Below are 22,778 nucleotides of genomic sequence, written 5' to 3' on the forward strand. Positions count from 1 at the left end.
CTGAAAAGGGGGAACCATATTAATACCCATGGATTCAGAATAGGATGTCATAAAAGTTCCTGCAAGTTTAATATTGAGATGTTCAATCTGAATACTTTTGTCCATGTAGTGTATGTCCAATAGTCAGTTGGGAGACACCAGATGGCCAGGATTTGGGGGTAATTTTTTCTGGGATTAGAAAACATAATTTCTAAATAAAGTGATTTGTCGATCGTCTGTTTATTACATAATCTATCAAACTAGATGAAATTGTCTGCAAATTATAGGGACAATTGAAATAAATGCATTTCTAAGGGATTTTTAGAACTTCCATACATAACATTTATTAATTAGATCAAAAGTGATCTCCGATCTATGCAAAATCTACCCATAGGCAAAATTATTCTTTTGATAAATTTGTACCAGAACAATTGGGAAAAGAATAAAACAAACATAGAAAAAAAATGAAAATTGTTCGAATGTCTTTTATTCTAGAAATCACAGAGAAATTCCACAAATCTGCTCTCATGTCAAAATAGCAAACAGAGGTAACAAGTTATCACAGTTCAACAGTCCTTTTTTTTCTTTGCTTCAGTTCCCACCTCTAACAAAGCCATAATAGGTTGAATTTCCAATTTTACAAATTTCAATATTGCATTAAAACTCCAGTAGGGCTAGTAAATGTGTATATTATGTACATCATATATTATTTAAACATTTTTTTTTACAAACGTCCTTCATTTTCAATTAATTCTTCATTTTACCTTTTTTTTTTGTAACACGTCAGTTAAAAGGGATTTCCAGAAAAATACGGTTGCTTTCTTGCAAAAATCTTGGGTACATGCAAGAAGCATGTACATGAGGCCACAATGGACTTTGGGATGAGTAGTCTCAGGGATGAATACACCCAGTAGTAACTAAATTGACATTTGCATCTGACAAAACTTTTCCTAATGTGAGTTATGATGTCAAACTATATGGTCTTATTATTTGGTTGATTCTGCCAGTAGGCGGAGAGTGGAAACAACTTTAAGAAACATTGAGAAAACTTTATTGTGTCTTATGCTATAAAAGTAAAAATGGCTGATTTCTACCATCAAGGGTTTGGAAAGAAAAAAAAATGACTTACAAAAATGATACATAGTTTAGAAAGGCAGCTGTGGTAGTGTTTTCTTAACTGGAAATGCTAAAATTATATGATTTCATTTAATTCGCGATTCCAAGAGATGACCATAGAGAGAAACCACTCCCTTCTTCTTCACCACTCCCACTATTACCGCCGCTTCCGCTTCCGGATCCGGATTCACTTCCATCCTCCTCAGAGCATTTGTTGCACCCGCATTCAGAAGCTTCTTGCACAGTCCAGCTGATCTTTGAACCATCTTGGCAAGGCAATTCGAAAGTCTTGGCTTGGGTTCTTGTTACGGAGCAACATCGGCATTGAGAAACTGCAGTCAAGGTGTCGCTGTACTCTGTATAAGAATGACAGTATCCACTACAAGATGATAATATTACCTGAAATAATATAAAAACAATGATGGATAAACATTAGATGAAGAACATAATAATTGGAGTCAATACAGTCCATTTAAAGGGGTTTATTTCATTACAGATATCTCCTTTAATAAGCTTCCATACTTGTAGCTTTTACATTCAAAAAGCACCACCATTGCCTTAAAATATAAAGTTGAACCTCTCTTTGATTCAATATACAGGGTGGGCCATTTATCTGGATACACCTAAATTAAATGGGAATGGTTGGTGATATCAACTTCCTGTTTGTGGCACATTAGTATATGGGAGGGGGAAAACTTTTCCAGATGGGTGGTGACCATGGTGGCCATTTTGAAGTCAGCCATTTTGGATCCAACTTTATTTTTTTCAATGGGAAGAGGGTCATGTGACACATCAAACTTATTGAGAATTTCCTAAGAAAAACAATGATGTGCTTAGTTTTAACATAACTTTATTCTTTCATGAGTTTTTTACAAGTTTATAACCACTTATAAAATGTGTTCAAATTGCTGCCCATTGTGTTGGATTGTCAATGCAACCCTCTTCTCCCACTCTTGACACACTAATAACAACACCGCAGAAGAAATGTTAGCACAGGCTTCCAGTATCCGTTGTTTCAGATGCTGCACATCTCGTATCTTCACAGCATAGACAATTGCCTTCAGATGACCCCAAAGATAAAAATCTAAGGGGGTCAGATCGGGAGACCTTGGTGACCATTCAATTGGCCCACGATGACCAATCCACTTTCCAGGAAACTGTTCATATAGGAATGCTCGGACCTGACACCCATAATGTGGTGGTGCACCATCTTGTTGGAAAAACTCAGGGAACGTGCCATCTTCAGTGCATAAAGAGGGCAACACATTACCATGTAGCAATTTCAGATATCCAGAGGCATTGAGGTTTCCATTTATGAAGAATGGCCCCACTATCTTTGTACCCCATATACCACACTATACCATCAAGATACGAGATGTGCAGCATCTGAAACAACGGATACTGGAAGCCTGTGCTAGCATTTCTTCTGTGGTGTTGCTATCAGTGTGTCAAGAGTGGGAGAAGAGGGTTGCATTGACAATCCAACACAATTGGCAGCACTTTGAACACACTTTATAAGTGGTCATATACTTGTAAAAAACTAATGAAAAAAATAAAGTTATGCTAAAACCAAGCACACCATTGTTTTTCTTATGAAATTCTCAATGAGTTTGATGTGTCACATTACCCTCTTCTCATTGAAAAAAATAAAGTTGGATCCAAAAGTTTTCCCCCTCCCATATAATAATGTGCCACAAACAGGAAGTTGATATTACCAACCATTCCCATTTAATTTAGGTGCATCCATATAAATGGCCCACCTTGTAGAACATATTGATTGGGTGCTGACTTGATAAGGCCTCAGTTGGAGCTCGGACTGGCCCACAGGAGAACAGGTGAGCTGCCCGGTGGGCCCCTTTGCAGGATTGGACCATTGACTTCCTAAATGAGCAGTTGTTTAGCTTTCTAGCCATGTCGCTTGTTTGCATTAATACCTTCAAATGCTGCATAAAAAGTATGTATTTTACCTTATAGAGTCAAGGAAGTGGAGCCTCCACCTGAAGAGTCACAGTGTTCACTTATTAAACATGCCCATTATGGTTTACCTTATGGCCTTAAAGAGGTTGTGCTCAACTTTTACATTAATGGCCTATCCTTATCCTATATGATTGTCCGGGGTCCAACACTCGCCGATCAGCTGTCATTGGTGGCGGCGGCCACCGGCCGAAAGTACTTGCGGAGCTTGGCTGGGGCTTGGTACTGCACATCCGCCTCCTATTGCTTTGAATAGGAGGCGGAAGTGTAGTACCCTGCAGTGGCCACTACAAGTAAATGGCCAAGCTCCGCAAGTAAGCACTTCTGACCAGCGGCCGCCAACAGCTGATCAGCGAGGGTGCCAGGTGTCAGACACCGGCCGATCAGACATTGGTGCCCTACCCTATCCATAGGGCATCAATGTAAAAGTAGTGGACAACCCCTTTAAAGCCAGGATATGTCATCTCAAGTCTGTCCACCATGGATTTACAGTTCCCAGACATGCACATTGAAACTCTGTGTTGCATTGGGAATTCCTCTGCAGACAAGCTGGGGGCTTCCTGCACATAGCGAAGAAGATAATGGTGCATACACACAAGATGTGAAAGAGCGACACCAATCAATCTAGAATGAGTGTGTTAGGAAGTGGAGACAATGACTCTTCGGGGAAGTAGCTCCGCCTTCATAACTCCAATTTTCATTATTTACATACAGGACATGCAGTAATGAAAGTTACTCTAATTTATAACATTCAGGGCTCTTCAATTAAGGATATTTCTAGTTAAAATGTTTTAACACTGCTGTTTTGCTCCAGTTAAAGTCTAAAGAGATATCTGAAGCAAGATAAAACCATGGAAGACAACAGCGCCAAAAATTTTCCCTGTTTTGTTGTACAGTGCCAAGACAGACTAAGGTGTTAATAATGGGTTGTATAAGATAATATGGAGTATAAAATGCCCATTTGGGGTGAGAAGATTTACAATTAATTTTTCAAGTTCTTATAATGTTGTGTTGACACTTTTGTCCATCGCACTACTTACTTCAGCACTGCAGTGTCCAGCTGATAGAGTTACGTGGGTGGGAACAGCATAGCACTCATCCCTCTTTTTCTCTGCGAATGAAAAATAAAGAAAAAGGTGAGTTTTAAAGAGTAATAAAATATCACGACTCATTTGATATGGTTGTAGGCAGGACCTTGCAATAAACTCAGGGCCATGGTAAGACATCTGACCTTGGAGAGTAATTAGTTGGCCAAAAGATGTCTCCACTCATAAGTAAATAAAAAGGTTGCACCCCTCCATGATTCCTATATGCCAGTATACTGTAGAGTATATGGATTGAGTGCTGTCTTGTTAAGACTTCAGTTCAAACTTGGACTGGCCCACAGGAGAATCCCCCGGTAGGCCCCTATGCAGGAGTGGACCTACCTGACCAGTGCTTGGGACAGTACACTTGATGCAATATATACAGCATCTTACAATTTATTTAACATACTATCCACTTTAATATTCTATCAAAGAACAGGAAGAGATAGGAAGAGATATATAAAGGAGTAGTAGCAAACTACGTCATATTCTCCATCTGACCCTTGACTTCACAAGATTGATGCATGGACTCTTTCCTCATCAATCATTGTGTAACTTCTCGCTGCTGCTTAAAGTACAACTCTGTTTTTTTTTCGTTTTTTACCACCCGAGTGGTATCAGTAATATTTGTTCTCAGTATGTAGCAAAATACTTAGCAGTCACTGTCTTCTACTGTTCCCAGTGCCACGCTGTGCCTCTTTTGCACTACGTGACCGGAGTTATGACTGGTCGGATCACTTCAGTGTTTGCTGGGTGGACCAGAAGTCACTTCTTAATCTGAGTCCATGAGACTCAGAACGAGACTCTCATGGACTTACAGTCAGGGAGATAGTAGCCGTTAGCAGTGACTTACGGCCAGTCACAGCTGCGGTTACGAGATGGAAAAGAAGACACACGGGGAACATATGTTACTGATACATATCTGGTATTGTAAAAAAAAAAAAACATAGAGGTAATCTAAGGTCATTAATAATGGAATGTTCTATCCGTATTAGAACACGTACCCATTATAATCTATGGGGCTGTTCACATGTTCGAGTCATGGACAAGGAACCGAGAACAGCCATGTAGATACAGGTGCATCTCACTAAATTAGAATATCATCAAAAAGTTAATTTATTTCAGTTCGTCAATACAAAAAGTGAAACTCATATATTATATAGAGTCATTACAAACAGAGTGATCTATTTCAAGTGTTTATTTCTGTTAATGTTGATGATTATGGATTACAGCCAATGAAAACACAGAAGTCATTATCTCAGTAAATTAGAATACTTTATAACAACAGCTTGAAAAATGATTTTAAAATCCGCAATGTTCTACTACTGAAATGTATGGTCAGTAAATGCCCTGAATACTTGGTCGGGCTCCTTTTGCATCAATTACTACATCAATGCAGCGTGGCATGGAGGCGATCAGCCTGTGGCACTGCTGAGGTGTTATGGAAGCCCAGATGGCTTTGATAGCAGCCTTCAGCTCGTCTGCATTGTTGGGTCTGTGGTCCCTCATCTTCCTCTTGACAATACCCCATAGATTCTCTATAATAGATTCTCTATGGGGTTAAGGTCAGGCGAGTTTGCTGCCAATCAAGCACAGTGATACTGTTGTTTATAAACCAATTATTGGTACTTTTGGCAGTGTGAACAGGGGCCAAGTCCTGCTGGAAAATGACATTTCCATCTCCAAAAAGCTTTTCAGCAGAGGGAAGCATGAAGTGCTCTAAAATTTCCTGGTAGATGGCTGCGCTGACTTTGGTCTTGATAAAACACAGTGGACCTACACCAGCAGATGACATGGCTCCCCAAACCATCACTGATTGTGGAAACTTCACACTAAACCTCAAGCAGCTTGGATTGTGTGCTTCTCCACTCTTCCTCCAGACTCTGGACCTTGATTTGCAAATGAAAATTGAAACTCTGAGACCTTATGGAGTGTGTCAATGACTGCCTTCTGGACATCTGTCAAGTCAGCAGTCTTCCCCATGATTGTGGAGCCTACTGGAACAGACTAAGGGACCTTTTTAATCACGTAGGAAGCCTTTGCAGGTGGTTTTTCTTAATTATTTTAATTTACTGAGATAATGACTTTTATGTTTTCATTGGCTGTAAGCCATATTCATCAACATTAACATAAATAAACACTTGAAATAGATCACTCTGTTTGTAATGACTCTATATAATATATGAGTTTCACTTTTTGTATTGAAGAACTGAAATAAATTAACTTTTTGATGATATTCTAATTTAGTGAGATGCACCTGTAGCTACATCACCATGGCATTACTACCAAAAATTGCGCTGACATGCTCTTTCCCAGCCAAGCATACAGCTATTAATTAGTTATTATTGTTTCAACCCACAGAATGGATCTCTATTATAGATGAGCAAACTGATTTGCAGAACCGTGGAGAAGCAGCCAGGATGGGAGCTTTGAGAACCACTTCCTTCATGCCAGATTCCCTGCTGCCTCTTCGGATTTGAAGTGGCATGACACACTCATGACGTCTCGTCGCCAGACCTACTAATCAGAAGAGACTCAGAAGCATTTTATAAGGCTTTCTTATGGCAGCCATGAAATACTAACGTGGCCACTGGACCATGGTCCTGCAAGTCGATTGGCTCATCCATAGCCACGTGGCTATTTGAAATTATCCATTAAAATGCTTATGGAGAGTTTTCTAAAACCAAAATGGTCACATTTTTGAAGGATTGCTCGTAAACTTTAGAAGAACCAGCAAAGAATTTATCCACAAAAAATTAAATCTCCAAAAGTTTAAATCCCAAAGACCTTTGTTTCCTTTATACTTACCACACCTCAGCTTGGGACAACACTGGTTGCTCTGTTGAACCGCTACCAAGCGCTCATCACTTTCACAAGACGGTATCGTTTTGCAAGAACATTCTGTAGAGAAACAGAAATATTTGATCAGTAACATTTACGGCACAGAATTAACTACAATGCCAACCATTTGTTCCAGTTGTGTAACTTAAAGCTCATGGGCCCCAATGCAAAAGCTCCAACGGGGCCCACAATTATTGCAAATCTTTAATAGTATTAGTCTTTTTATATAGGCCAAAGGAATTTTTTAGACTCCTTAGCCCTGGGTGCGATTGCAATCCTTGGTTCCATAGAATAGGACTTGGAAAAAGAAGATGCCATAAAAGATGGGTACAGGATTCGCTGCCAGACGGTAGATAGCAGGACTTACACTGAGTCATGCCACCCACTATTTCCTTCCAGCATAACATTGTGCACTCATCTTTTTTTATCTTACTGTTCCACTATACTTCATTCTCCATTCTTCTTTTCTGGAAGACTGGTGGACCACAACTCATGTTTTTCGTCACTAGAGTTGAGCTGATATCTGCGCTCACCTTTTTGGACGTAATACTACCCTATGGTGCGCCATGTTGTACATTTTTTTTTCTTAAAAGCAACCAAAATCCCTAATCTTTCAATAGTAATTACCAATCGCTGAAAAAAAATGATATTCCTAGAGGGAACTCCTATGTTTACCCTATAAAAAGTGATAGCTCAGTCTTCAGGGGAACCTCTAACCAATTTCTAAGACTACGGAATGGGAGACACTCATTCCCCTATCCCATAGTTGGACCCTGAAAGACAATTTCACAGAATGCAGCTTCATTTCTTAATTAATAAAAACTATTTAATACTCTAATTAATAAAAATCAGGTATGCCGGTGTCATTTGAGCATTTTTTTGCACAATATTCGGGCACTGTGGTGCAATTTGGTCATCATATCTAATCCATATTTGGCAGACTGGTAGCTAGGGGAATGCTCCATGCATTGAGAATACGGATGAGCGGACCCATGGGAGTTCGGTTCTGGTACCCAACCCGAACTTTAGTCCAACCAGAACCCGAATCCCACTGAAAACCTGAAAACAATGGGGACCCAGACTTTGGAACTTAAAAACTCTCTCCCCCGGAACTCCAAAAATTAAAATGGACTTCTCCCCAGAACTCCGAACATTACAACAAACTTCCCCCTGGAACTCTGAACATTAAAACGGACTTCCCCCTGGAACTCCGAATATTAAAACGGACTTCCCCCCGGAACTCCGAACATTAAAATGGACTTCCCCCTGGAACTCCGAACTTTAAAACAGACTTCCCCCTGGAACTCCGAACATTAAAACGGACTTCCTCCCGGAACTCCAAACATTAAAATGGACTTTCCCCCGGAACTCCAAACGTTAAAATGGACTTTCCCCTGGAACTTTAGATATTAAAATAGACTTCCTCACGGAACTCTGAACATTAAAATGGACTTCCGTGAGAAGTCCGTGTTCGGAGTTTTGCATTGGTATGAACCCCAAAGCTCGGGTTCGCTCATCTCTAATTGAGAATACTGTGGTTGTTAAGGAAAATATTCCGAGCAACAAAACTGTCAGACAGGATTTATCTGCTCAGTTCATAGCTGGACTGACAACGGAGAAGGAGGATCAGCTTAGAAGACGTCACGTCATACAATTCCTTATTAATCTAATTTTGCTATCCATAAATGTATTGCTGCCTGGTTAACAAGTAACTGTTGGCACTGTTGTACTTACCACATGTCTGGAGTGGACAGCATGGGTCAGCTGGATTTATTTGTGAAACCAGACGCTCTTGTTCGCCGCAGACCTTCACCGGGCATTCTCTGTCCTCACACTTCACCTGTACATTAACGTAATATGGAAGATGTGAGAAAGTCCTTTCAGGGTGCTTTCACATTGCGTTCGGTGGACCAGTCGGGGCATATGTCCGAACTGCCCGTAAAAAGTGATTTGGACGTATGCGTCAACGGGGCCATAGACTATAATGGTGCCAGCAGAGTGAACATGTGCTTTGACTTGCATCATTTTCGGGAGTGTACGCTTACTGGAGACGGACACTCAGACACAGTCTACTAGGTCTGAGTGTCCTCCTCCTGTAGGCGTACAATCCCGAAAGTGATACCCTTTAATGCACGTTTTCTCTGCCAGCACCATTATAGTCTATGGCCCCTTCGGCGCATACGTCCAGATCCCATTTTGAAGGGGGGGTTCAGACATAAGCCCCGACGGGGTCACCGAACGCAATGTGACAGCATTTTTATTATTCATACAGTCACACTTGAAATATTAATGGTGTTGTGACTTACCCCAGGTGCGGTACTTCTGATTATTGTAGTAGGAGGTTCCTCCTAAGAAAAGACATAAGACAACACAACGACGTGTGAGGAAAACCGCAGAGCACAATGAATCATGTCCACCATCTTGTGGACAGGAAAGCAGAAGTTTAATTTCTATCGTCTCTTCCAAAAAGCTGAGGTAGGATATTAAGTGGTAATGACTATAGATACAGACTTGGGAGGATATAGTTTTACTGAAGTTGTTGTTATCGGTATTTCCTTCTGAATGAACTCAGATAAAAGGGAATTGGACGCCATTTTTATATAGCTAAAAGTTTGGTGAATGATATTTTGCTTCATTATATGATTGTTGTGATAATTACTTCTCTACCCGGTCTGCACTTAAAATGTGAATAATCTGGGACAGACTACTTGCTAAGAACTAGGTGCTAAGGACCCGGAAGTGCTGGTTAGGGAGCAGTCAGACAGCTGTATAACACGGAGGACAAGCGGTTCACAATGCACGGACTGGCTGGCGGCTCTCCTGACCCGTGCGTGACAATATATATCTCTATGCAGCTGCCACGCTCGGGTGAGGAGACCGCCAGCCAGTCCGTGCATTGTGAACCGCTTGTCCTCCGTGTTATATGGCCATCTGACTGCGCCCTTAGGCAGGGCATCCTTATCAACCAACCTGTCAGGTGAGTAGTTAAGGACAAACTAGTTGTTAAACCCCTGCTGCTTGACAACTGCTTTAATGAACTGATTTTTAGGTAGGGCGTCCAACCTGTCAATTGAGCAATCTAGGACAGACTAGTTGCAAAGGATCTACTACCTGGCAACTTCATTACAGAACTGATTGCTAAGCAGTGCATCCTTAGCAACCAACCTGTCTGTTGAGTAATCTGGGACAGACAAGCTGCTGAGGCTCCAGAACTGGTTGCTAGTCAGTACATCCTTAGTAACAACCTGTCAACTTAGTAATCGGAGTCAGACTTAGTTGCTAAAGACCTGCTGCTTGAAAACTACATTGCAGAACTGGTTAGTAGGCAGGACATCCTTAGCAACCAACCTGCCTGTTGAGTAATAGGGGAAGAACTCTTTGTTAAGGGCCTGCCTGCTGAATGAGAAAAGCATTACAGAACTGGTTGTTAGGCAGTGAACCCTTAGCAACCAACCTGTCATTTGAGAAATATGGGACAAACTAGTTGCTAAGGATCTAGAAATAGTTGTTAGTCAGTACATCCTTAGTAACCAACCTGTCAATTGAGTAATGTAGGTCAGACCAGCTGCTAAAGAATTGCTGCTTAAAAGCTACATTAAAGAACTGGTTGATAAGCAGGGATTCCTTAACAACTAGTCCTTCCCAGATTACTCAAGGGATTGGTTGGTTACTAAGGAAGCCCTGCCTACCAACCAGTTCTGTAATGTAGTTTTCAAATAGCAATTCTTTAGAAACTGGTCTTATCTACATTACTCAATTGACAGGTTGGTTACTAAGGATGTACTGACTAACAACTAGTGCTGGATCCTTAGCAACTAGTTTGTCCCAGATTTTTCAATTGACAGGTTAGTTGCTAAGGATGCACTGTCTAATAACAAGTTCTGTAATGCTTTTCTCATGCAACAGGCAGGCCCTGAACAACTAGTCTTTCCCAGATTACTCAATCTATTAGTTGGTTGCTAAGGGCCTGCCTGCTGCATGAGAAAAGCATTACATAACTGGTTGTTAGGCAGTGCATCCTTAGCAACCAATCTGTCAGTTGAGTAATCTGGGACAGATTAGTTGATAAGGATCCAGAACTAGTAGTTAGTCAGAACATCCTTAGTAACCAACTTGTCAGTTGAGTAATCTGAGCCAGACTAGTTGCTAAGAAACTCCTACTTGACAACTGCATTACAGAACTGGTTGTTACGCAGTGAACCCTTAGCAACCAACCTGTCAGTTGAGTAATCTGGGACAAATTAGTTGCTATGGATCCAGAACTGGTTGTTAGTCAGTACATCCTTAGTAACCAACTTGTCATTTGAGTAATCTAGCCAGACTAAGAAACTGCTATTTGACAACTGCGTTACAGAACTGGTTGTTAGGCAGTGCGTTCATAGCAACCAACCTGTCAGACACACCTGTACTGACTACAGAAAATTGAAAAAAAAGAAAAATGTAGCAGTAGTCAAGTCATATTATTTCCTATATCTGCAGTAAATTTCTAAAAACGGATTTAGGAGGAGTGCCACTTTAGGGTCAATTATTTTTCCTGGTTTAGTCAAAAGTGTTTAATATAACTTGGTTCCTGGAATATGTCTCCAGTTTTGCAGTACTGGTAAAACCACAAAGAGTAAGTGGCGTTAGACCTTATGACAATGATGGTATCCTCATAACGGCAATATCTAATTAATAATGTGTATATCAATGTACTTACTGTAGTCGGAGGAGGCCCTGAAAAAAAGGAAGGAAATTATTGTAAGAGATCAACTGCTGGTGTATAAAATACAACTGTACGTATAGAAATATGAGGACTTGCCTCATGCCAAATGTGCGATGGATCATAAAAACCGGAGCTTAGTACTTACTGCACTCATAGGTGGGGCAACACTGGGTGTCTGGATTGATACTCGCAATTGGGTCTCGTCCATCACAAGTGGGTGTTGGATGGCAAGGTTGGCACTCTGCAAGATCAATGGAGTAACCCATTAGTAAGGAAGCTATATTTTGGCTAATCACACCCGTACTACCTCAAACCAATCTATGGTCTGGAACAGTGGTCCCTAATTCCCCACATGCCCTGGTAGCCTGGGGCTCGCTGGTCATGTCGGAGCTATAGTTTCCCAACAGATAGAAAGATAGGTTGGAGATCCTAATCTAGACATTGTAGCATGTATCATTAAAAGAGCTGTCTACCTTTGGTGATAATTTTTTACCTAAATGCATATGTTTAGGGCTGTAAAAAATTTTTGCAATTAAGTTTCATTAAAAATGTTGCGCCGTTTGGCTTTTACAGACTCTTATGTGGTCTATAAATCATCTTGGGGAAGCAAAAAAAAAGTGAGAGATAAGAGTGACAAACTCTCCAATTTGACCATCAGAACGAGCTCACTTATGGATTCTCAGTTAACTCATTCTGCAGCCAGCAATAGACAATTCAAAACAGGGGCTGTAGAAGGTAAACAGTGCAAAATTTTTAATGAAACCCAAATACAATAATGATTTTTATCCAAAAATACTTGCATTTAAGTAGGCAAAAATTGTCCCCAAAGGTGGACTAAATTAATAATGTGTCACTACTATAAAGTAGCTTACGGCATTCATAGTCTCGACAGCAGGCGTTCAACCAGCCGACAAAGGTGGGGGTTTCTCCTTCCTTGGTACACTGTTTGATGTCACACGAAATGTCAACGCAGTCCTGTAATGACAAGATTATAGCCGGTGAGTTTATATCAGCAAATCTTGTATAACTCGTGTCTCAGTAGGAAGCTGTGGATTACACTTACAGATGGTGTGGAGATTATTGGGTTGGGTGTTGGTTCATCTCCTGCAAAAAAATTAATAAAAAAAATAGTCACTATAAAAAAATATATTTTATGTATATATATATATATATATATATATATATATATATATATATATATATATACATACAGTATATATAATTTGACCTCATGAGTCATGAGTTTTGGAGAATTCTAAAAATGTATAGACCTTTAAACTGGATAATAAATTGGAACTATTCACGGGATTAGCTACAGATTGGTTCATAAAATAAGAACATATATACTGTACATATATTTATATATATATATAAATAAAAGTATATATATATATATATATATATATATATATATGTATATATATATAAATATATATATTTACTTTTTTTTTTTGAGAGGAGGTGCTAATTCTGGCCATGGACTGTTTCTGCTGCTGTAGTTCCACCCCATTTTTTTACTGAGCTGCAGTACCAGACACGAGTGGCGAGTGGCGCTGTTTCAAATCACATACATGAACTTTAAAGAGAGCTTCTCTCTAAGCCAAAAGTGGTCAGTCTGGGCTCTTTTATTTTCTGCTGCTCCCCTGAGTAATTAATCATTGTTTTTAATTATTTATTTTTTAAATCCTTCATATGGTTCCAAAAATATTGGCTTTTTTTTTGCTTAGTGATAATTTTTATGGTGTTTATGAAAGGGGTGTGGCTCACAGGATCCTCTGGGGCGTGCCTTTAGGCTTTTCTGCATTTGTCACGCCCCCTTTGTGAACATCATAAAAAGTCCCATAGCTCTAGAACCATACGATGGATTTGAAAAAAAGAAAAGAGAATATTCAGAGGAGAAGAGCAGGAATAAAATAGAAAAAAATGGTCTCTTTTGGTCCTCTTTAAGGTGTGAAAAGTTGAAATTACTAACTCAGCTCAAAATATTCCATTGGATGAAGCGTAGAGTTTCAAGATCATGTGCTGTATATTCTATTATAATAGTTTCTCAGTTGGGAGATGCTTGATGCAATTGCTGATTGTATATTAAAATTACTAAATACTTGTTACTTACTGCATTCATAGATGGGGCAGCATGCATAATCTGGGTTAGGTTTCACTATTATGCTTTTGGAACATTCGGGAGTAGGTGGACATTGGGATACATCGCAAATTGGCTAGACGAAGAAAAAGAAATGATTGTAATTAAGAGGGGAAGACAAGGACTTAAAGGGATATTCCTATCTCCAAAATCCTATCCTAATATGTAGTACTAGTAATAAAAATAATATTAGCAAATACCTCAAATTAGAAATGCAGTATAGTTTTTCTATGGTGCTTACCCCATGTGCAGGGCATGTCGCTTAGATATTCATGGTTATGGCTACTCACATAGTCACAATTAGTTAGTTTTTAGTGGCCGTTACCATGGATATCTAAGCTACCGCAATGCCCTGCACATGGGGTACACGGCATAGCTAATCAGAAGAACTATGCTATATTTCTAATTGGAGATATTGGCTAATATTAGCATTATTGCACCTTCTATATATTGAGATAGGATCTTGGAGATGGGAATACCCTTGTAAAGCGTTGTGTGCTTCAGGAGCACACTGCTTCCCTGCTTGCTTGGGGATAGTGCACTCCTGATGATTGACAGTTCGGACCAGAAGCATAGTTGAACCGTTGGTCTGAACTGTACTCTCTTTGATGCTGGAGAGCTTCAGAGCAGTGCTTGCAAGCTCTACAGAAAAGTATTTTCAAGTGCTGAACTCCTTACATATTGGACTGGCCACTGCTGATAGGCTTCAGAGGTGGCCCATAACCAACGAAACAATCAGTAAACTATATCATTACAAGTCCCCTCGTTCTTGACAATGGAGAGTATTTTACAGAGATATTGAATGGATTGAGTGGAAGATAATTCCATAATACAGCATCTAGTACAGCAAGCAATGATCCTTCATATGTAACCAAATTAAAGCTCTATACGAAAAAAAAAGCGTTAAAGTCAAGGAAACTTACCGGGGTGAGTGGTGGTGGCTGTAAAAGAAATAGGAGAATATTTTTATATAAATTACAGTAAGTTACAATATCAAGGTAACACATTTTACTTGTGAATTTACAGTTGCAGATGGGCATTATAGGACCTGATGTTTTACACTAGCATAATTAAATGGATAGCATGGTAATAATAAAAAATGGTCTTATAGAAATAGCACGCTGACCATTCTGGAGCTGGGCTGCATTGTCAGACATTTTCCATGAACATGAGAGACGTTAGGTTTTTTTTGAGAAAAAGCAGATAATTTATTCTAAAGATTTATATAAATTATTTTAGTGCATAGTATTGCGGAAGGTCAGTGTTGTACATTGATCACATCGTCTCCTGAAGAAGACAGGCGAAACGTACGTTGGACCCTTCACTGGATGGGTTCACATAGAGCTAAGTATGCCATATTAACTTAACTCTTTTTGTTTGTTGGGCCTTGTTGGGTCTACATGCAGTTAGTTACTCTTCTTTCCTTTTGGACATCTTTTATTTTAAGCAGAATTACAACCTCATTAATAAATTTGTCTGAATTCTACATAGATATGTGACTATAGAGGTTGGTAGGAATATAGGATATTGACAAATACACAATCTATATTTATTTTGACTGTGATTACACTTATATCCTCACTGTTTATTAGGGATTGTCCTCATTCATGTGTTAATTATTTTATACCCACCAGCTTATTTTTTTGGAATGTTCCTTGCTGTATTGGTATATACATGTGTTCATGTTTTTTATACATGTAATGATAATAAAAATTCTTATTTTATGAAAAATAATAAGGGAATGACTCTTTAATTACTGACAGATTAAGCTATCCATATTGAATAGGAGAGGAAAAACAATAATCCATAGAATGAACCCAAAAAACATAGAATGAACATATAAAAGGAAGTAATGTAAAATAAAAAAAAAGGCAATGTGAACAAGATTTGGAAACTTACATTTGTTATGGGCGGAACTGTGAAATGAAACAAAGTAAAATTAATTCATAATTAATTCTTTCCAAACTAATATTAATTAAACTCAGCCACGCCCCCTAGGAAGCAAATAGAGTGAAACGCGCGTCGGGGTCACAGCAGGCTTGTGTGCCACCAATACACAGGAACATGGGTAAATTATTTTAAGACATGCTTATCCCTATATACCACTGCATTTTATTTTTACATGTCTGATGACTAATGGATGCGCAGTCCATGTGATTATATACTTTTAATACATTTCTGACATACAGACATTGTATGCACCTGGTTGTTTGGATTTATTGGATGGATTTCTGATAGGTTAGACTGCTGCCAAATCTAACACAGGGACAAACCCAATTATTCTTATTATTAAGAAGGAGTGGTATTTATTTCAGGGTTATACCATTGCATCATCCTGTGAGGAACTTAGCAAATATAGTTCTATATATGGTGGCATTACCAACTCCGTTATTGGGTTCTTTGTTTTGTTTCCCATTATATATTTTATGTATGTAATGAGTATTACTTTTTAACTTATTGTTCAATAAAATTTATATTTTTAATATCTAGTAGCAGAGACTTGTTTTTCTCCCTTTCTATATATTAATAAAACTCTGTTGTCTCTATGCTTAAAAGCCATATCCTCCCATACTATCAATGTAATTGTCCCAATTCATTTAAGGCTTTATTCACACATCAGTATTTTTGATCAGTATTTCATCAATATTTGTATGCCAAAAACAAGAGTGTCTCCAAAACACCGAACAGGTGTCAATCTTTCAGTTACAGTTCTCTGTAAGTTTCAGTCCAGGTCTTGGCATACAAAAACACTGACCAAATACTGACATGTGAATAAGCCCTAAGATGAAACAAAAATTGATGTACATTCTGCTTCTACGCAGATTTATTCGTCTTTTTTGTTACAGCCTAAAAAGAAACCCAGTGGATTCTGCTCTATTTATCCTCTAATTCTTGCCTTTTGTTTAGTTAAAAAGCAAAAGTTCACAAAACTGTAGAATCAGACTACACAGGGTTTGTTTGTAGTCTTGAACCATGGAGACACATAAGTCTGTGAAGGAAGTGTAAACAGAAGAGTTGGAAATATTTGCATTATTTATTTAAGATGGAAGGAAGTAAACTAAAATATTTCCAAAGTTAGCCAAAACTTTTAGTGCTGCCTCCTAAAATTTACAAGCTATATTTGGTAAACTGTTGTAACCTCGTGAATTTTGAGAAATGCATTATATTTCTACTTTGTACAGTTTATTAATATTAAACATATTTGACAGAGTGTGGCTTGATAAGATAGAATCTATGGAAGGGGCTTACAAGCAACTGACCGGAGAAGCTAAAATTGTCAGAACAGAATGCCACTTACCACACACATAGTTCTTGCAGCACGGGTCATTTCCTGCAATTTCAACCAAGATATCAGAAGACTCACAAGTTGGGGAAAAGCAGGTAACGCCTTCACATGGTGGCTGCAATGGAAGCAAATACAGATATTAAGCGTGTGTCTGATTCTTATTATCATGTATTATCGACATCATGGTCAAAAGATTAGAAGAAACAAGACGTAGAGGAAGACGAGGCAACCTGATGGCTTGATACAATCAAGATAACGGTGGAGAAGACCCTGATGGACCTATCTAGACTTGCACAAGATCGATCTTACTACAGATCGTTCATCCATCAAGTCGCCATGGCTCAAGATCGAGCTGAAGGCCATTAAATAAAATGAATAAATTATTATTAATACACTTATATTTTAAACTTTGTGAAAAGGTTTCAATGACCCAATCATTTGGAAGGATTAGTGTCCTACAGTCAAAATCACTTTGGAATTATATCAGGAATTACTTGGAAAATAATGCCTTAACATAGGGTTGTTTTTAGATGCAAACAGATCAGCCTTGGGGCTCTTTTTTGTCACCTATCAGTAGAACGCTTTTGCTGTTTTATGACAGCCTGTGTCCAATTTACAGAATTCAAGGTCCCTAATGACCATTCTTAATTTCGGAGGAGAACAAGCTTAATGGCGCTGTTACTGAAGTTGGTGGTCGTACCTCTAGAGTAGTTGTAGGCTGTGGTGTTGAGATCTCTGTAACTGTTGACAAAACACAAGATTAGTTGTTTTAGTTGTTAGGGGAATTTTATTAGTTCTTTGTGGTCTGTTAAAGAAGTTACTTTGGATTTTTTTGGCTATTGGGCTAAGAATTTACTGACAGGTTCCACATTGTGACAATCTGTTCCGGCTCAAGTAGCGAATCTCCTGCTTCATTGGACTTCACGTCAACGGAGCAGTTCTTTCTCTTCTGGTCTGCTCTGTTGACGGAGCGTCACTGCTGACCTCATGTTGATTGTGCTCGCTCCTCGCAGTCAATCAGTCGATAGACCAGAGCGGAAGAGTAGTTGCTCTGTTGACAAGACGTCACCGGAAGCAGAGGAATTGCATGCAGGAGCGGACCGTGATCACTATGATCCGGAAAAAATGGTTGCAGGCCAAAACAAGCAGATAGGTAGTTCTTAGCCCAATAGCCAAAAAAAAGAAATAAAGGATAACCCCATTAAGTGGTAACAACTATACATTCAATAATATGAAAGGTGGAGCCACTAACATTTGCTATGGTCACTTACTGCACACATATTCTGGGCAGCAGTACTCTTCTGGGTCTTGTGTTCTGAACGGTGGTAAGCCATTTTCACATGTTGGAGGTGGATCGCACAATTGTTTGCACTCTGTAATAAAAGAATGTTTCAACTTTTTTTAAAGATTGAGATTGTAAAGTAATAAGGTTTAAGAATGTAATTGCCTCGACACCAAACCAGTATTTAAAATGAAAGCAAGTAAAGATTTCATCAATGATGGTTATCGGTATCAGTCTAACGCTATTGACTTCTATGGTGAGCAATGTGAAAAAAAAACGAATATATTGAACAAATGTAGTAATTCAGGTAATGATAATAAGGAAATCTATCAGTAGGATTTCAACCCCCTCCAAACTATTTATATGTTCATGTAGCTCTTTCAAAGACAAGTCCAGCAATACCTTTACATGGCCAGTCCGTTTCTCCGTTACTGAGAAATCAGCGTTTTAATTAATATGCAAATGAGGCTGAAGAGCTATGGTAGATCTGAAGCCTCAGTCACTCCAGGTCTATTCCCTGCACAGAGAGCCACTTCCTCCTCCTGCTTGACTGATAGCCTTTATGCTGTGTGATTTCAGGCAAAGGAGTCATCAGTCAAGCAAGAGGAGGCGGCGTTGGGTTGAGAATAGAGCTGGAATGACAGAGGCTTCAGATCTACTATAGCCACTTACATATTAATTCAAATGCTGATTTCTCAGTAAGGGAGGAACGGATTGGCCATGAAAAGGTGTTATTAAATTGGATTTTGGACCATTTTGTATTTATTTGTTTGGGAGTCAGTGGCTCACTGTTAATGTTTCTGCTAACCACATGAATATGGGCTTTTTCTGATGTCCTCAGAGGAGAGAACTGATGTAGTACACACACACAGCAGAGAAGAAAGTAAACTTTGATTGCTTTGAGATGATATATAATTGAAACCAGCTATTTGTTGAGATCAGATGCGCCCCTGTACATCTGAACATGTGGTATGTCTCCCACCCTTGAGCAGGAGAATCCAACCATGGCATGGTGTCCATTAAAAGCAATTGGCCATGTCTAATTCCCATACGTGAAAGATGTACCAGAGAGCACTGAGTACTTGATCGAGGAACCCTAACTTTTAACTCAGAATGCAAAATTTGTCCGTATATATATATATATATATATTGTTACTATACAGTATATATACTTACCACAGATGATCTGTGGACAGCATTCATCTATCCAGCCACTGAATGAGACAGTAGCGCCCACCTTGGTACATAACACAGGCTCACAAAGTCTATTGCTACATGGATTCTCCTGCAATACATAGTGAACAATACCAGATTAGAAGGCTACTAACATAGATGTATTAAAAAGATATTTAAAATTTAAGTAATGGTGTACTTCCATATTTAGACTAAAATCCTTTTACTGGCTGGCACCGGCCTATAATCTGGACAGCAATGGGCCAGGAAGGATTTCAACCGGACACCCATCTGGTTTGGTAAATATCCCAAGTCATGATTTACATGGTATCTGCCTCCAACAGTTGGCACTAGTGAGATACCTAATTAACATACTTTTTCCCATGCAAATTTGCCTACAAGGCTTTCCATAGCTAGTCTCCTTAAAGTGTTTGTTAGCAAGTTACATCTTGAGGAGAACATTGCTTCCCTGACTCTTGACTTCCCATTTGCTGGAGGCAGTGTGATCCTAGAGATTGACAGTTTGGACCAGCTGCATAGCTGTTCACTTGTCCGAACTGAGCACTCTCAGATGCTGCAACATCATCAGAGTAGAGCAAGGACACATCGGAGGAGACTTGGGACTCATCGGTGGACCACAGGGATGCATCAAAGAAGAACAGGGGCACATCGAAGGAGTGCAAGGACACATCACAGATGAGCTGAGACACATCGGAGGACCACAGGGACACATCATAGAAGCACAGGGACACATCGGAGGAAAACAGGGGCATGTCGGAGGGACACCGTCACATATCCGAGGGTCAACGGACCACAGGGACACATCGGAGAAGCATAGGGACACATTGGAGGAGAACAGGGGCACGTCAGAGGGGCAGAGAGACACATTCGATTATCAGAGGACCACAGGAACACATCAGAGAAGCAAAGGGCCACATCAAAGGGGCATGTCAGAGGGACAGAGGCAGACATCTGGGGGTCAGTGGACCACAGGGGCATATCGGAGAAGCACAGGGACACATCAGAGGAGAACAGGGGTATGTAAGAGGAGAGCAGGGACACATCAAAGGATCACAGGTACACATTGAAGGAGCACAGGGACACATCGGTGGAGCACAGCGACACGTCGTAAAAGCATAGAGACACATCAGAAAAGTGCAGGGAGTCTTTGCCTACAGTGATCTATTGTAAAGAGCTTGTAAGCTCTGTGCATGCTTGACAAGACTTCAACAGTGGTTGGTAACCTAATCAACAAAAATTAAACAATAACAAAAAATCCCACCATTCTTGAGAAGGGAGAAGATTTTTAATAAGATTTAAGACTGCAAAATTTCTGTTTTTGCCAAGCACTTTGCAATATTTAAGCATTATTGATGTTGAGTCAAGCTCTTTAAGGAGAGCTAGTCTTCCCAAAATCAAAAACTGTAAATGCACTGACACCAGGCAGACAACTTTAAAGAAGTGAACATATAAAACGCAAATTATTTACAGTGCATGTATAAGAAATCTGGAATATCTCTATTTTTCTGGCTTGATAAAGGCCCTGCGCAGCTGAAACGTTGTGATTTTACCACAAGGAGGACATCTGCTGCCCTGTTTCCTGGATTTCTCTGTATTGCTACAACCATGTGGACGGTTGCACCAAGTGTGCACGGAAAATAGAGTGGTACAAGGGATTAATCTATTGCAAGTGTAAAAAATCTGCCCAACTCACATAGCAATGAATATTACTAACATAAGACGGGCAGCATGCGAAACTTAGGTATCACCCGAGTAGAGTTTACTGGTAGATATTTGACATTTTATAACAGGACTGTATCTTACCGGGGAAGTTGGGATGATGGGAGGCTGCAAAAAAAAAAAATCCAATGAAATTATAAATGAAAGGTAAAATATTTAAATTTGTGATGCTATAATTATTTGCAATGAAATATAAGGATAAAATATATAACATGATAGAAAATGTAATATAAACTCTGTGTTCCTATATATATATTGACTTACAGGGGTTTCAGGAGGAGGAGTAGGAAGGGCTGAAATAAAGAAGGAAATTATCATTACAGATATTAGCAATTAATTATTATAATTATTATTAATAATACTATGTTAAATAAAATTGTAAATTAAACATTTGCCTTTTTATGGTGGAGTCTACAGCGGATTCCATTGAGCTTTCCAGTATTTGAAACCTCTTCCCAACTTTCTCTGTATTGTGCGGCTCAGGAACTGAGCATGCACTATACTTGGCATTTGTTCATAACAGCTTGGTTCAATTGCTTCTGTTTAACTATTTAATTGTCTTTGTCAGCCACAGCTATTTTGTATGCCCATTGGAACCCCGCAATGCGATCGCAGTGTGCCAATGGATTGTCATGGCAGCCAAACCCTGTTGAAGGAGAACAACATTTTCTCCAATTCAGCAGAAAACAGGGATCAAAAATAAAGTAAAAAATCAAAATGTCTCTAAAAAAATAATTAAAAAAGCATAACCAATAGAATCACCCCTCCCCTCCCTTTCCCCTGTTAAAAATAAAGAAAAAAAGTAAGCAAATTTTATAACTTTGCATTTATACAAGTCTCATCTATCAATAAATAAAATGCATTAACTCATATGGTAAACATTGTACGAAAAATAAAAATAAAAACCCCCAAATTATTTTTTTACGGTCACTGCATCTCTAAAAAAAATGCAATAAAAGGCGATTAAAAAGTCATGTACCTTAAAACTAGTATCAATAAAAATGTCAGCTCGCTAAGCCCTCACATAGCTTTAGATACACAAAGTTAAAAACAATATGGATCTCAGAAAACCAAATATGTTTTTTTTTTTTTTTTTTTTTATTTACATTTTTGTTACCACTTTTACCACTTAAATAGGAAAAATTAACTTTATATGTTTGATTCTGTCATAATAGTACTGACCTGGAGAATCATGTCGAAAGGACATTTTTACCACATAATGTACACCATAAAAACAAAAAACAGGTGTGAAATTGTTTTTTTACCCCTGCATTTTCACATAAAATATATGCTAAAGTGAATCGTGTCACTCAAAGCTAAAACTCATGACCCAAAAATCAGCATTTATAAGACTATTTTGATGGAAAAATGTTTGGCTCTTGGAAGAACAGGAGGAAAAAATGAAAATGCAAAGAATGAAAAGTTTCTATCACTGTCATCAATAGTAACAGAACCTC

The 22,778-nt window shown here is 39.0% G+C and overlaps 1 protein-coding gene across 1 annotated transcript in view; it reads right to left on the reverse strand.

Moving 5' to 3' along the window:
- Nucleotides 1-349: 349 nt before the first annotated feature.
- LOC141171740 (uncharacterized) overlaps nucleotides 350-22,778 on the reverse strand; it is a 199,764-nt gene continuing 177,335 nt past the window's right edge. The window contains exons 163-180 of the mRNA XM_073655384.1: nucleotides 21,586-21,614; nucleotides 21,406-21,429; nucleotides 19,585-19,693; nucleotides 18,398-18,499; nucleotides 17,827-17,867; nucleotides 17,139-17,241; nucleotides 15,740-15,756; nucleotides 14,764-14,781; nucleotides 13,814-13,916; nucleotides 12,764-12,804; nucleotides 12,573-12,675; nucleotides 11,846-11,941; nucleotides 11,695-11,711; nucleotides 9,302-9,343; nucleotides 8,730-8,835; nucleotides 6,963-7,055; nucleotides 4,110-4,180; nucleotides 350-1,494 (exon numbers count right to left, since the gene is read on the reverse strand). Coding sequence (XP_073511485.1) covers nucleotides 1,186-1,494; nucleotides 4,110-4,180; nucleotides 6,963-7,055; nucleotides 8,730-8,835; nucleotides 9,302-9,343; nucleotides 11,695-11,711; nucleotides 11,846-11,941; nucleotides 12,573-12,675; nucleotides 12,764-12,804; nucleotides 13,814-13,916; nucleotides 14,764-14,781; nucleotides 15,740-15,756; nucleotides 17,139-17,241; nucleotides 17,827-17,867; nucleotides 18,398-18,499; nucleotides 19,585-19,693; nucleotides 21,406-21,429; nucleotides 21,586-21,614 — 1,424 coding nt within the window. The 3' untranslated portion in view covers nucleotides 350-1,185. The remainder of the gene's footprint in view (nucleotides 1,495-4,109; nucleotides 4,181-6,962; nucleotides 7,056-8,729; nucleotides 8,836-9,301; nucleotides 9,344-11,694; nucleotides 11,712-11,845; nucleotides 11,942-12,572; nucleotides 12,676-12,763; nucleotides 12,805-13,813; nucleotides 13,917-14,763; nucleotides 14,782-15,739; nucleotides 15,757-17,138; nucleotides 17,242-17,826; nucleotides 17,868-18,397; nucleotides 18,500-19,584; nucleotides 19,694-21,405; nucleotides 21,430-21,585; nucleotides 21,615-22,778) is intronic.

The sequence above is a fragment of the Phyllobates terribilis genome, unplaced genomic scaffold, assembly GCF_046119375.1.
Source record: "Phyllobates terribilis strain yellow unplaced genomic scaffold, ASM4611937v1 Scaffold_12__6_contigs__length_324123572, whole genome shotgun sequence".
In the NCBI taxonomy this organism is placed as follows: domain Eukaryota; kingdom Metazoa; phylum Chordata; class Amphibia; order Anura; family Dendrobatidae; genus Phyllobates; species Phyllobates terribilis.